Source organism: Leuciscus leuciscus (genome assembly GCF_965113295.1).
Source record: "Leuciscus leuciscus genome assembly, chromosome: 1".
Classification (NCBI taxonomy): Eukaryota; Metazoa; Chordata; class Actinopteri; order Cypriniformes; family Leuciscidae; genus Leuciscus; species Leuciscus leuciscus.
In genome coordinates, this window is record NC_138725.1 from 30700335 (window position 1) to 30713755 (window position 13421).

At 41.6% G+C, this 13421-nt stretch overlaps 1 protein-coding gene across 1 annotated transcript; it reads left to right on the plus strand.

Moving 5' to 3' along the window:
* The first annotated feature begins 258 nt into the window (after positions 1-258).
* Positions 259-10574, plus strand: LOC309497994 (alpha-2-macroglobulin-like). Its single transcript, XM_082168481.1, has 34 exons — positions 259-365; positions 588-771; positions 843-999; positions 1108-1160; positions 1323-1343; positions 1447-1612; positions 1694-1778; positions 1851-1965; positions 2043-2163; positions 2245-2354; positions 2424-2594; positions 2674-2901; positions 2986-3198; positions 3277-3426; positions 6195-6320; positions 6393-6486; positions 6794-6941; positions 7036-7261; positions 7347-7470; positions 7541-7662; positions 7737-7788; positions 7884-7967; positions 8056-8232; positions 8376-8451; positions 8533-8689; positions 8759-8833; positions 8919-9081; positions 9163-9347; positions 9416-9637; positions 9722-9843; positions 9962-10043; positions 10132-10215; positions 10288-10393; positions 10477-10574. The coding sequence occupies exons 1-34, from the start codon at positions 283-285 to the stop codon at positions 10515-10517; spliced, it is 4323 nt and encodes a 1440-aa protein (XP_082024607.1). The 5' UTR covers positions 259-282; the 3' UTR covers positions 10518-10574.
* Positions 10575-13421: the final 2847 nt, after the last annotated feature.

Below are 13421 nucleotides of genomic sequence, written 5' to 3' on the forward strand. Positions count from 1 at the left end.
CTCTGTGAAACTGGGCCTACATCACTGGCAGTATTTAGATGTGTTTTAAATCAATACCAGATAGAAATCCTAATTAAGAGACTAAATTAATTCCAGGTGGTGGTTAATCAATTAAATTAACTAAATGAATGCATTCCCTGACAATTAAGTGTATTTAAATATCCCTGCCTTCAGTACAAATGATTGAGAGAAGCAGCAACAAACAGTGGTAGAGTGTATTCAGAGAAGCTCTCTGAGAATTTTGAAAAAGACTCTTGATTTAGGTTTGGATGATTTTCCCTCATGGCTGTAAGGGAGACTAGTTTTTGGAAAGGACTCATTTTAGCCCTTTTTCTCTTTGCTGTTGATGGACAGAAACTAGGGCCGTAAGTACTGTTAAATGTGCTTTGAAGTGAACAAGCATTCTGTTGTCTGTTTTATGTTGGATTAACTAAACTTTATAGATGGTGAAAATTAGTTTTGTGAACTGATTGAAGCCTTCTTTCAATACCATTGTTAAAGATCACCACTCTTCATTTGTTGCTATCCAGTGATAAAATGGATGTCATGTGGTTCCTGAAACTAAACCTCTCTGTATTTTTCCACAGGTTATTCATGGTGACGTTCCCTGCAGTGATTGAGTCTGGATCTGATGCCAAATTATGCATAACTCTTCTGAAACCCCAAGAGAGCCTCACAATGACAGTTTCTCTGCTTGATGAGAAAAACAGGACAACTCAACTTGTGCAGCAGGTTTCTTCAACGTCGTTTCACCGCTTTTTCAGTTTCCAGGTCTGTCATGAGACGCATGTGCCTTTTTTTGGGGGGGCGGGGGGTTTGTTGTTAACTTAGTTTCTCCACAGGCTCCTCGAGTAGATGGAGAAGTGGTGCAGAAGCTGAAGGTGGACGTTCAAGGGAAGGTCTTCAGAGCGACTGAAGAGAGAAAAGTCATGTTCAGACGTTACCAGCCTTTGACCTTCATCCAAACAGACAAACCCATCTACAATCCAGGACAAACGGGTGAGCTGTGAATGTCCCTTGGTTTAATATTAGAGGTGTAGAAAGTCCAATACGCTACAAGTATTGATAATCAAGTGCATTGATGTGAGGTTATTGGTGTCTTTGCAGTGAATTTCAGAGTTGTCACTATGGATACCAGATTTGTGCCTTTTGATCAAATGGTAAGATCAGATGTTTCACCATATTGTGTGTTCTAGCCACAAAGAAACCTGCAAATTTAATGCAGGTTATTTTTACGTGCACTGTTGCACTTTCAGTGATTTTTGCAGCATCTGTGTGTTTGTGCTTTTTAAATGTTTAATATTCCTGTCTTTGTCTTGCAGTACAATCTGGTGGTAGTAGAGGTGAGTGTTCTGTTGCAAGTCTTTGAATGGAGCCAATGCAGCTTTTTGTACTTCTGCTTTGTTTGCTGTTTTTCCTCTGAGTTGTTCATTGTTTTGTTTTTAGGACAATAATAATAACCGGATTGGTCAGTGGACAAATGTTTCTTCAACGGGATGGATATTGCAGCTTTCTCATGAGTTAAACCCAGAGGCTCAGATAGGGATGTACACACTAAAGGCTTTTATTGGTGACCGAACAATCTCCCATGTTTTTGAGGTGAAAAAATATGGTAAGTCATTGTGTATAAATTGTGTAGCAGTTCAATGACACATCTGAGGTCTTGATCCAAGTCATCTGGTTTCTGGTTAAGTTTTGCCCAAGTTTGACGTGACCGTAAACACACCACAGACGTACAGCGTTGCAAATGTGGGACTGAAAGTTGAGGCTTGTGCCAAGTGAGTAACACCTCTATTTTCTTGTCTTGTGGTTGGTCAGTTCTTGATCTTGTTCCTTGTGATGTTTCTCAGATACACATATGGCCAACCTGTGCTTGGTCAAGCATTGGTGGAAGTCTGCCGTGAGCCATTTCCATATGTTGTGGTTCCTGATGTGACCCGTCGTTGCCTGAAAAAAACTGCAAAGGTGTGACTCCTGCCTTACAGTGGAGGGTTTTTCTTCTGCTTGTGCTTGACTTAAATGTGACTTTGTTCTGCTACCAGATGAACGACACCGGCTGTGCCTCCCTTACCGTCGATACATCAGTGTTTTTCAACACCAAATTTGAAAATGATATGCAAGATACTTTTCTTGTAAATGTGAATGTCACTGAGGTGGGAACAGGTGAGCTATTGGCTGATCTGAACCAATGGTACTTGCTTAAAGTTTGTTTGCAGTTCATCTTTTTTCAATTGCATCCCCCAGATGTATTGATGTCAAAATCTGCAACAGTGTCCATTACGTTTGAAGTCGGCAAAGTCACGTTTGTGGACCTCCCAGATTATTTTGAAACTGGATCAATGATTAATGGAAAGGTAAGTTTAATCTTTGTCACAGAAGCCTTCACATTAGTTCCCTTTCCTAACCTTGATCATTCCCAACAGATCTCGGTGTCTCGTTTCGATGGTACTCCAATTGCAAACAAAGCGGTTTATCTCCTGGATAGTAACAGCTGGCCCAACAAACTGCTGCTGAATCTGACCACAAACCAGAAAGGACTGGCCACCTTCTCCCTCAGCACTGCTAATCTTCCTAAAGCTGCTCTCAATCTCGTGGTACGATTTGCTCCGTTTTGTGACATGTAGACTTCTCCCAATCTCTCGCATGAAACCAATGCCATTCATTGTTCCTCAGGCAAGTGCGACTCCAGAGGTTGTGTATGGTTACAAATCACCATACTTCTCTACAGATACAAGGGTTGTTCAGATTCTCCAACCTGCTTCTCCTGACAACCCATCACTTAGTGAACTGACTATAGTGAAGCTCGATCAGCCACTCAAATGTGGTGCTGCGTTTCCAGTGACGGTCAAGTATTCTTTTGTTGGAGAGACTGGTGGCTACAGCACTGACATCATCTACATGGTGAGTGAACATTAGTGTTGTAGTTTTTTTTTTTTTTCTGCACTGGTCAGTTTGTTCAGTACCTTTTATGCACCCATTTGTCAGGTCATGTCCAGAGGATTAATCGTCCTCCATGGATTTCAGACAGTCACAGCAAGGGCTCCTAATACAGTCACGAGCGGCTCTGTGTCTTTCCAGCTGTCTGTCAGTGTTGATATGGCTCCAGTAGTGCGGATTCTGGTCTACTGTGTTCTGCCCAGTGAGAATGTTGTTGTTGGTAGTGCATCATTTGACACAGAAACGTGTTTCCAAAACAAGGTATGATGTGCACTAGCATCTTTTGTCTTTAAGTGGGGAATGGTGATGTGTTCTACAGCCTGTTGATTCTTGTTCCAGGTGTCTCTACAGTTCTCTCCTGCTACGGCTGTTCCTGCTGAGGGAAATGTTCTGACTGTCTCTGCTCAAGCAGGATCTCTTTGTGGCATCAGTGCTGTAGATCAGAGCATCCGGATCATGGAGCCAGGAAGGCGTCTGAGTGCTGAAATGGTATCATGTGCCTCAATCAGATTTCCATTGTAGCAAATTAGCTTAAATATTAAAGGGTTGGTATAATGCCCTTTTCACAAGATGTAAAATAAGTCTTTGATGTCCCCAGAGTGTGTAAGTTTTAGCTCAATACCCCTAAGATATTTTTATATAGCATGTTCAATTTGTCATTTTTGAGGGTGAGCAAAAATGCACCGTTTGTGTCTGTTCCTTTAAAGGCAAATGAGCTGCTGCTCCTGGCACAGAGGGCGGAGCTTCAACAGCTTGCACTCACACAGACATGCACTGACCATTTCAAAAACTTTAAGCCTTTTGTTCAAACTGGATTCAAACAATGGAGAGACTCAAGAAGTGACATGTAGAATACAATGGGATGTTGATGAATTTATGTAGCGTATGTGTAGTTATCTTCTAGTCACTGATTAGCATATTCTGTCTTGATAATCTATAAACCGGGGGCGGGGTTTATGTAAATTGTAGGGTTGGTGATGTCACTAACCCGGGAGGAATGTCGTGTAGTCCCTACCAGCCGTTTGTCCTTAAAGCGATTTCTTTAAAAGCAAATATCTCCCTTTGCTTTGAGCATTGTAACTTTGCAGATGTTTATGCTCAAACAGAAACATTACACTAACAAGTTAAGTGAAATCATAATCAACCACCCCTTTAATAATCATAACATATTATATTTGGATCAGTTAATAGAATTAACTTAATATAGTAATTCATATTACAATTAACCTGTTTGTCCCATAAATTAGATTTTTAATTTTCTTTCTAAGAAATGTACATTTCCGGTGTATGGGAAGTCTTTCTTACTGTTCAGTACTCAGAGCAAGTAGTTAAAATCTGCATGATTAGCGACTCCAGTATATGAGCATGAAACACAAACAAATTTACGTGTGACATGAACAAGACTTTAACTAGACTAAACTTAAACTACTCTAACTTACTTACTCAGTTTACCAAGGGAAGAGCTGAAGCAGAATACAGGAAGCAAGAAGTTGTAGCATTGTTTGAAATTCAGTAGATAAACGGCCTTGAGCAAACCATCAGTTTTGTTCTAACACTCCCTTTAAAAGGGGTAAGGATACTTAATGTATCAAATAATGAGACTAAGTTTGATACTTGCATGTCTCGCCCATTTGAGTAAAACTGTCATGATGCAATTTGTTGAGGCTCCATTTGATCTTTGCTGATGTCTTGATGAGAGAACCAATGGGAGTCAGAGACTTTGGTGAATGGAAAGAAAAGGCCACTGCCTGGCACAAGCATGGGGGTCCTTAAACTTCTAGTTCAGTCCCTTTCTGAGAAATCCTGATGTGGAGATGCTAAGACATTATCTTTTGATCATTTATTTTTTTAAAGCGTGAAGATGTCACACCCTTTGGAGGTGTGAGCCAATAAGTTCCCTTTGGAGGGAATTTCTTGACGGCCCTTTGTTCTCGCAGGCTGTTGAATGTAATTTTGATTGGGTGTTTAAGGCCCTGTCCACACGGAGACGCGTTTCGCTGTATACGTATACATTTTTTATCGAATTGGCGTTTCGTCCACACGGATCCGGCGTTTTCGGAGACTGAAACCGCAATTTTTTTGAAACCGGGTCCCAAGGTGGATAAATCTGAAAACGCCGCCCTTGTGTTTTCGTGTGTATGGCCAATCCGTATATTTTGTGAAACGATGATGTCATCACACCAAGTGTCAACTAGTCAGACACCGTTAAGTCACAGCAACTACATTTATGGTTTTTCATATTGTTCAACAAAGTTCTTGATTAAAAAGAAAAAAAGAAGCTACTGTGCCTAATATTCTAATATTATTGTATACAGCGCGCAAGGTGTATGCGAATGCTTTAAGTCTTCTCCGTTTTTAGTGTATGTCTGTGGCAGAATTACAGCGCCACATACTGGTCTGGCATGTATACTACATCGTTTTGAGTCGGTTTCGTGTACGCAGATATTTCTTGAGATGACGCCGTGTTTACGGAATTTTTTTTTTTTTGAACGGGGAAAAAAAATATCGGATGGGGAAAGCTCTGGCTTCGTGTGGATGTGGCCTAAGAAAAGAATTTTCAAGATTCTTATACAATGTGTAACAAAGTTAGCAAAATGTAAATAAACTCCAATCTTTGTCCCCATTTGTTAAGAGTCCAAACATGCTACACATGATTTTGGTTAACCATAGTACTGTATGTATGTCTGAAACAATCTAAAAGAGAATGAATACATATGCCAAACCCCATAAAAGGGAAATCATGAGATGGGGAAAATTGGATACATGTTTATACATTTCTCATGTTGTATGTATTATAGGATAAAAAGGGTTTATTTCTCATTCTCAGCAAGAACACATCTCTGCAAATTCTTTCTGGGTCATAAGTCTTGTCAGTCTTAATGTGTCCTGTAACAGTATTTTAGGGATTCATTTGGGATGTTAGTTTTGGGGAAGTTTCATAGACCTTTGTTAGTGAGTTTGCTGGATTATTCATTAAATATAATAATTTGTCTGATTGGTCCAGAGGCTACACATTTTTAGACCTAAACTTAAGTGGCATTCTAATCAGATGTGTGCCACATTAAAATATTCCGTTTACTGCAGATCAGAGATGGGGAAACCCTGACATGCCATCACTGAACTACTTTTCAATTTGATTAAACGTCATTAACAGACACTTGTCCTTTTTAAAATGTGTTATCACTATGACTTTGCTTTTTGAAAACCTACAGTACATATGTGACTTACTACTAGAAGACAACTTTCTCTGTTCTCAGGTGTTCAACTTGCTCCCAGTGCGGTCACTATCTGATTATCCATATGAAGTTGAGGATGAACAGGAGTGCCTAAATGTTCGCTCCCGTCGGGCTGTTCCTACAGACCAAGCCTCCGAAACCTTCAAGGTATAAAACTGTTCATTATCCTGTTTACTAAACTCACCTTAATCTTCAAATGTTTTTCTCTTGCTCTGACAGAGCATGGGGATGAAGGTTGCCACAAATTTGCCTATCAGGGTACCTGAGTGTGTGATGTACAGAGGCCTGAATTATTATCGCAACTTCCGTGATGGTATGTCAGGTTGTTTGTTGCTCATAGACTCATGACTTGAAAGATTCCTTAAGTTTATTATAGTTGGTAGCTTCTGTGATCTGAAACTGCAAGTCATTTGGAAAAACTCAAAGTCTCTTACATTGTAACAGTGTATATTCAATTTTATTATTAAGTGTTTTTTATTAACACAGGTAACACACTCAATGATTCCCAAATACCTTCATTTTTTTACAACTGCCCAAACATGCATATTTGAATTTGTATGAACCCTGTTTTATCTGCAGACACTAGGACAGTTTGTAGTAAAATTGCTGGTCTCTTTCAGTAATGTATTATCGTAAGCCTGTAGCCATGGCAATGGCTGGAATGGCTCCTCCAGAAGCCGAAAGGGCTGGAGGTGACACTTCCTCTTTTGACGTGACCGTCAGGACTTACTTTCCAGAAACCTGGATCTGGCAGCTTGCTCAAGTGGGGTTAGTAAAACCTTTTGTTCCATCTAAAGCTACTTTCCCACAGTTTTTACTTCTCCTGTCCCCCTCATTTATAGTTTTGAGTCCTTGTCTTCAGAGCGACTGGATCCACACGAGTTCCCCTCACTGTTCCTGACACCATCACCACATGGGAGACGGAGGTGTTCTGTCTGTCCTCAAAAGGTTTAGGTCTTGCTCCTCCTGCTCTGCTGACGGTTTTCCAGCCCTTCTTCCTGGAGCTCTCCCTGCCATACTCCATCGTCCGTGGGGAGTCTTTTGATCTGAAGGCCACGGTCTTCAGCTATCTGTCCAAGTGCATCATGGTCTGTCATGGTTTCTTTATATACTGTAATGGATCTGTATAGAGAAGGTCATGTGTCTTTGCTCCATGTGCTGTTTCATTGGCAGGTTAAATTAACTCCAGCTTCATCCACGGCCTTCACTCTTAAACCATATACTGATCCGTATTCATCCTGTATTTGTGCCAATGGGAGAAAGACCTTCAAATGGGTTCTCTCAGCTTCGGTTCTCGGTCAGTTTTGGACCGTCTGTTTCCAAATTTAAAGTTAGTGGTGTTGCTCACTTCCTGTCTTGCACTACAGGAGCTGTCAATGTGACTGTCAGTGCTTCAGCTGAAGCATCCCAGACTCAATGTGGCACTGAAGTCGTGACTGTGCCGACAAGAGGACGCATTGACGTAGTCACTCAAAGTCTACTTGTCCTGGTGAGTGTTACCAGCCTTCTGGAGTTTGATCATGATCTCATGCTGATTTACTGATGTGGTGTTATTGTTTATAGCCTGAAGGAGTTGAAAGGACAAACACCCAGAGTTGGTTACTGTGTCCAAAGGGTTTGTTTGCACTCAATGATTCCCAAATACCTTCTCCCTGTATAGCCAAACATTAGCCTAGCACTCAATGCTGATCCATTCTGTTCGGTCTGCAGGAAAAGATCTTTCTGAAGATGCGACTCTGACGTTTCCAACAAATGTGGTTCAGGGATCAGCCAGATGCTCAGTTTCAGTCCTTGGTAAAGCATTTTGTTGAGTAGAAACTGACAGGTAATATTTAGCAGAATAACTGTTTCTGATGTGGGTTTAATGCTTGACCTCGTGTAGGGGACATAATGGGTCGTGCACTGAAGAATCTAGATGGGTTATTACAGATGCCATCTGGCTGTGGAGAACAGAATATGATCATTCTTGCTCCGAATATTTACATCCTGCTGTACCTGGAAGTCACGGGGCAACTCACCGCAGCCATCCGAGAGACCGCCACAGGATACCTTCGGAGTGGTATGGGCGAGCAGATCCATTTTCAGTGTTGGGGAGACAATCTTAATGACTTTTAGTCCGTGATTCCCATCAAAGCTGTCAAGACTCCCTAATAAGCTCTCATCTCATCCCCTGCCCCATATTTTTTTCTTTCTTTTGAACAGGATACCAAGGACAACTAAACTACAGGCACAGTGACGGCTCATACAGCACATTTGGTTATGATGCATCCAATACATGGTGAGTTTCATGCTGTTATTCTAGTTGTGTAACCTTTGTCACAAGCGGTTTGTTCAGTTTAACAACTTTCTCCACGGCCAGGTTGACCGCTTTTGTCATGAGGTCTTTTGGTCTAGCGAAGCGTTTCATCTTCATTGATCCGAATGTCCTTCAGAGTGCAAAGGACTGGCTGATAAGCCAGCAGGGTGCAAATGGTTGTCTCATGCAACAGGGAACTTTGTACCACAACGACATGAAGGTACATGTGTTATCAAATGGACCTTAACCATTTTTCCAAGATTGTTTTTAATCTGTGTTTGTGTTTTAGGGTGGAGTTGGTGATAACGTGACCATGACTGCCTACATTGTTGCATCGCTGCTTGAACTAGGCATCCCCGCCACAGTAAAAACATCTCCAGTAGTTGTATGAGCTCATTGCAGATGGCCTTCCTTTTCTGGCTGTTGTCTGATATCTGCTTTGCTTTCAGGATCCCGTCATTACCAACGCTCTGTCATGCTTGAGGCCTGTCGCCGGGAACCTGGGAAACACTTACACCACAGCTCTGCTGACCTACACCTTCAGTCTGGCTGGAGAGACCACCACTCGATCACAGCTTCTAACAACCTTGAACAACGTTGCCATTTCTGAAGGTAAGATTTACCCGCTGTTTTTTTTGGTTGAGAAGTTCAAGTTCTTTGTCATCGACTTTCTCTCCTCCATCTCATCCTAAGGCACTAAGCTCCATTGGTCTCAGACGACATCTGGTGATACTCTGGCGGTGGAGATCAGCTCTTACGTGCTGCTAGCAGTTCTCGCTGTTCAGCCTCTCACGACAGCTAATCTGGGTTATGCTAACCGCATTGTCAACTGGCTTGTGACCCAGCAGAATCCCTATGGAGGGTTTTCCTCCACCCAGGTGCCTCTGACTACCAAACATGAGTGCAATCATTTATGAGGAGTTTTTAATCTGGTGCTTGTTTTTAGGACACTGTGGTGGCTCTTCATGCCCTCTCTGTGTACGCTGCTCAAGTGTTCAGCTTGGATGGCTCCAGCACTGTTACCGTACAGTCCTCAGTAGTAGGAGGAGACTCTTATAGCTTCAAAGTGAATCGGGACAACAGGCTGCTGTATCAGGAGAAGCTGCTGAAGAACGTTCCTGGCAAATATAGTGTTAAAGTGTCAGGATCCACTTTTGTGTCTGTGCAGGTATGCATCTTAACCCTCTATTTCTGTTTCTTTTGTGCACCTCCAAATCTGATTAGTCTTGTCTGCCCTGCCCCCATACCATAGATTGCATGTTTCTACAACATCCCGACACCCGTTAAAGTCTCCAGGACACTGAGTGTTGACGCGGAGGTGACTGGAGACTGCCGACCGCTTGGGGCCAATCTTATTTTGAACTTCACAGTAAAGTAAGAACAGATTTGCCTTGGTGTCCTGAAACCAGCTCTTGTTTGACTCCTTCAAAAGGATCCTGCATTCTTGATTCTGTTGACCTAAACCTCTTTATTCCCCATCACTATCATTCAGATACGACGGTGTAAAAACAAGCACTAACATGGTTCTAGTGGACATTAAGCTCCTGTCGGGCTTCACAGCAGATGCGTCACCGGTTCGTAGGTTTAAGATTTAGAAAATCCCAAGATGCTTGAAGCTCCTTCAGATGTAATTGTGTCTGTAAATGATGGTCTTTTCCTTAGCTTGGATCTCCACCCCAATCGTTTGCCCCGCTAGTGGAGAGGGTTGATGCTGAAGATGATCATGTCCTAGTGTATCTGAAAGAGGTGAGATAGATGGCAGCTAGTAATATACCTAGTGTCTCATTCTCATGTGCTGCTGTTCATCCTTTCTCGTAGGTTCCCAAAGGCGTCCCCAAGAGTTTCACTCTGCAGCTGAAACGGGTTCTTGCAGTAAAAAATCTCAAGCCAGCAGTCATCAACGTTTATGACTACTATCAGACAAGTATGCTTTCATCCTAATCATTCACTGCTCTAGCTGAATTCACTATTGAACATGATCCCACTAGGTTAATGTTCCTTTTTCAGGTGATTCGTTTGAGACCACCTACATGTCTCCCTGTCCATGATTTGATTCAGTACTGGCTGTAGGACACGTGACTTCATTAAAACTGCTTTTATACAACCAGTTCTTTTGTTGCCTCCTTTACTTGATACAATTACAATTACAAATACAAGATTTATGGAAGATGTGATCCATAATACAATCAGAGGTCAGGAAATATGACACTGCCTATTGCCTCACTACACTGACAAGCAAATGCTCCAAAAAGTATGACTTCATGAAATGAAATTACTTATGTTGATCCATTAACATCGATTTAACTTTTTTTCGATGGTTGCTTGCTATCTTGGATGTGAAAATGTCAAAAACTTGAGAATGAATGGAGACATTTATATAGCACTTTCATATGTACTACTGTACACCCAAAGCGCTTTACAATCATATCAGGGGATCTCTCTTCAACACCACCGGTGTGCAGCATACACTTGGATAATGCGATGGCAGCCACAGAAAAACGGTGCCAGTGCGCTCACCACACACCAGCTATAGGTGGAGAGGAGAGAGAGTGATAGAGCCAATTCAGTGGATGGGGATTATTAGGAGGCCATGATTGGTAAGAGCCAATGGAGGGAATGTGGCCAGGACACCGGCGGTACACCCCTACTCTTTACGAGAAGTGCCATGGGATTTTTAATGACCGGTTTTCCGTCTCATCTGAAGGATGGTGCTCTTTGACAGTATAGTGTCCCTGTCACTACACTGGGGCGTTAGGACCCACACAGGCCACAGGGTGAGAGCCCCCTGCGGGCCTCACTGACATCTCTTCCAGCAGCAACCTGGTGTTCCCAGGACTCCCCCCATCCAGGTACTGACCATGCTCAACCCTGCTTGGCTTCAGTGGGCAACTAGTCTTGGGCTACAGGGTGATTATGGTTGCTGGCAGTTAGACAGACAAATTCAGATGCAACTTCGCTGCCTGGAAAGTAGGGAAAACCGGTCTCAATCTTTCAAAAAACATTAAAAACCTCTTTAACATTGTTTCTTTCTTGGAATTCCAAAGATTGTAGCACAAGTGAAAATCAACAATGCTCTTCTTTTTCAGTGTGTATATATTGTTTCATTTTCAGAGAGTGCAAGCCTGATGTTGAACAAAAATCGCTTTGTAACATTGATTCAATGCCATTACCATTGATTTTTTTGAGGAAATTGCAAAAAAATTCAAAATTAATTGTAGGTTCGAAATGAAATATAGTAGCACAAGATGAAATGGAATGTTAATAAAGCTTTTTAATGTTTTGTTTAAACTGTTACGGCCTGAGCCTTATGTTTATTTGTGTGTACTTCTATCTCTTTGGTTGATCTGGTTCTCTCTCTTTCGAACTAGGCTCCACCCCGCGCCCCTGCAGCCTGTTCAGTGATGTTCTGGGCTGGATGTATAATGAGAGAGCGGAGGTTGACCAAATACGATTTGTTTCCACAGCGGCGTGATCGCGGTTTCAGTTCTGTCAGAGGGAGAAGGACTTGAGAGGAGTGATGAGCCCTGTGTGCGTCATGATGTTTCTGCCAAACACTAATAAGCTGTGTTTCAATGTTTTGTTGGTCTATGTTTGTTTATTTCTGTCAACATTATTGGTTGCCTGCTGATACGTGAGTCTTGTTCCAAGAAAAAAAAGTTAAAACGGTTAAATTTTGCATCGCGTGACTTTGTTGCTTATCCCCCTCCTTTAACGAGCACTTTAATAGTGGGGTTCGTAACAACTAGAAGACCTTTTCACTAATTTTCAGATAGTGAAAATGCATTTGATTATTGAAATTTCAGACAATTTTGCCAAAAATAAATAGGCTACCCTAATAGGACAGTCACTTATAAATGGTGGCACCCTAAAAAAAAAGGGTCAAAGTTCAGATATGGTGTTTTGCCTTAATGTTAAATATATATTTTTAATATAATACAATATTTGTATGATGGTATCACAGTTTCATGCCATTTTTTATTGGCTTTACTAATGCCTTAGAATCCAGATTCTTCAACATCCAGCATGACATTAAAGACTTGTGTAAGCTAAGTTTGTTTCAACCACTTTTTTTTACCACTTTTTTTTTTAAGTCAAATATATTTAATAAAGATTATTGGCCTTAACAAAACAATTTTCTTTGTACATGTCTCTAAATATGATTTCAATATAAATGTAAACTTGGTTATTTTATGTGAAAGGTTAGTTGATTCAGGCGGTTTTTTTCAGTCCACACTAATACTGTGTTATGAGAGTCTGTCTTTTAGGTTTGATCCAGGAAACAGGCATAACTACAACAATGTGTGTCTCAATTTGTTCTTTTAGGATGACATATGGTAACGTGGTTTTAACATCTCTTAATTTAACAAATTTAAATATTTGTTCAGCTTAAATGTCACTTACAAAAGTTTCATGCATAATATCTTATACTGTATACACACAATACATAATTATGATCATGTTACAGGTCTAAGTAGCCAGTTGCCTATGAGCGATAAACTTAACAGTAAATGAGAGATGAGGTTGTTACTATAGTGGTCCTGTGTTGTCTTAATGACACTGACATTTATTAGAAGACAAGTATTCATAAGTACACCCACATGGCAAGCTTGGCCTGAATGTGTCCAAGCTGGAACTGCAGGCCTCCCATCAGCAATAGCCGCGTTTCCACTGTCGGGCTAGGGCCGGGCTAGGGCCGGGCCAGGGCTTTAAACGGGCCGTGCCGGGCTGATAGCCTCGGGCTAATAGCACCAGGTCTGCGTTTCCACTGTCGTGCCAGAAGCTCCACAGCGCTTCACTAAAACACGCCCGTAACACGCCTCTCTGGAACAACGTCACACTAACCCATTCACCAACAAACGGAAGTTTTATCAGAAAATTAATCAGAAATCACTGGAAACAGCGTTGAAAACAAACATGATAAAAGCAGCCGTTTGCTGGCATTTTTGTTGTTT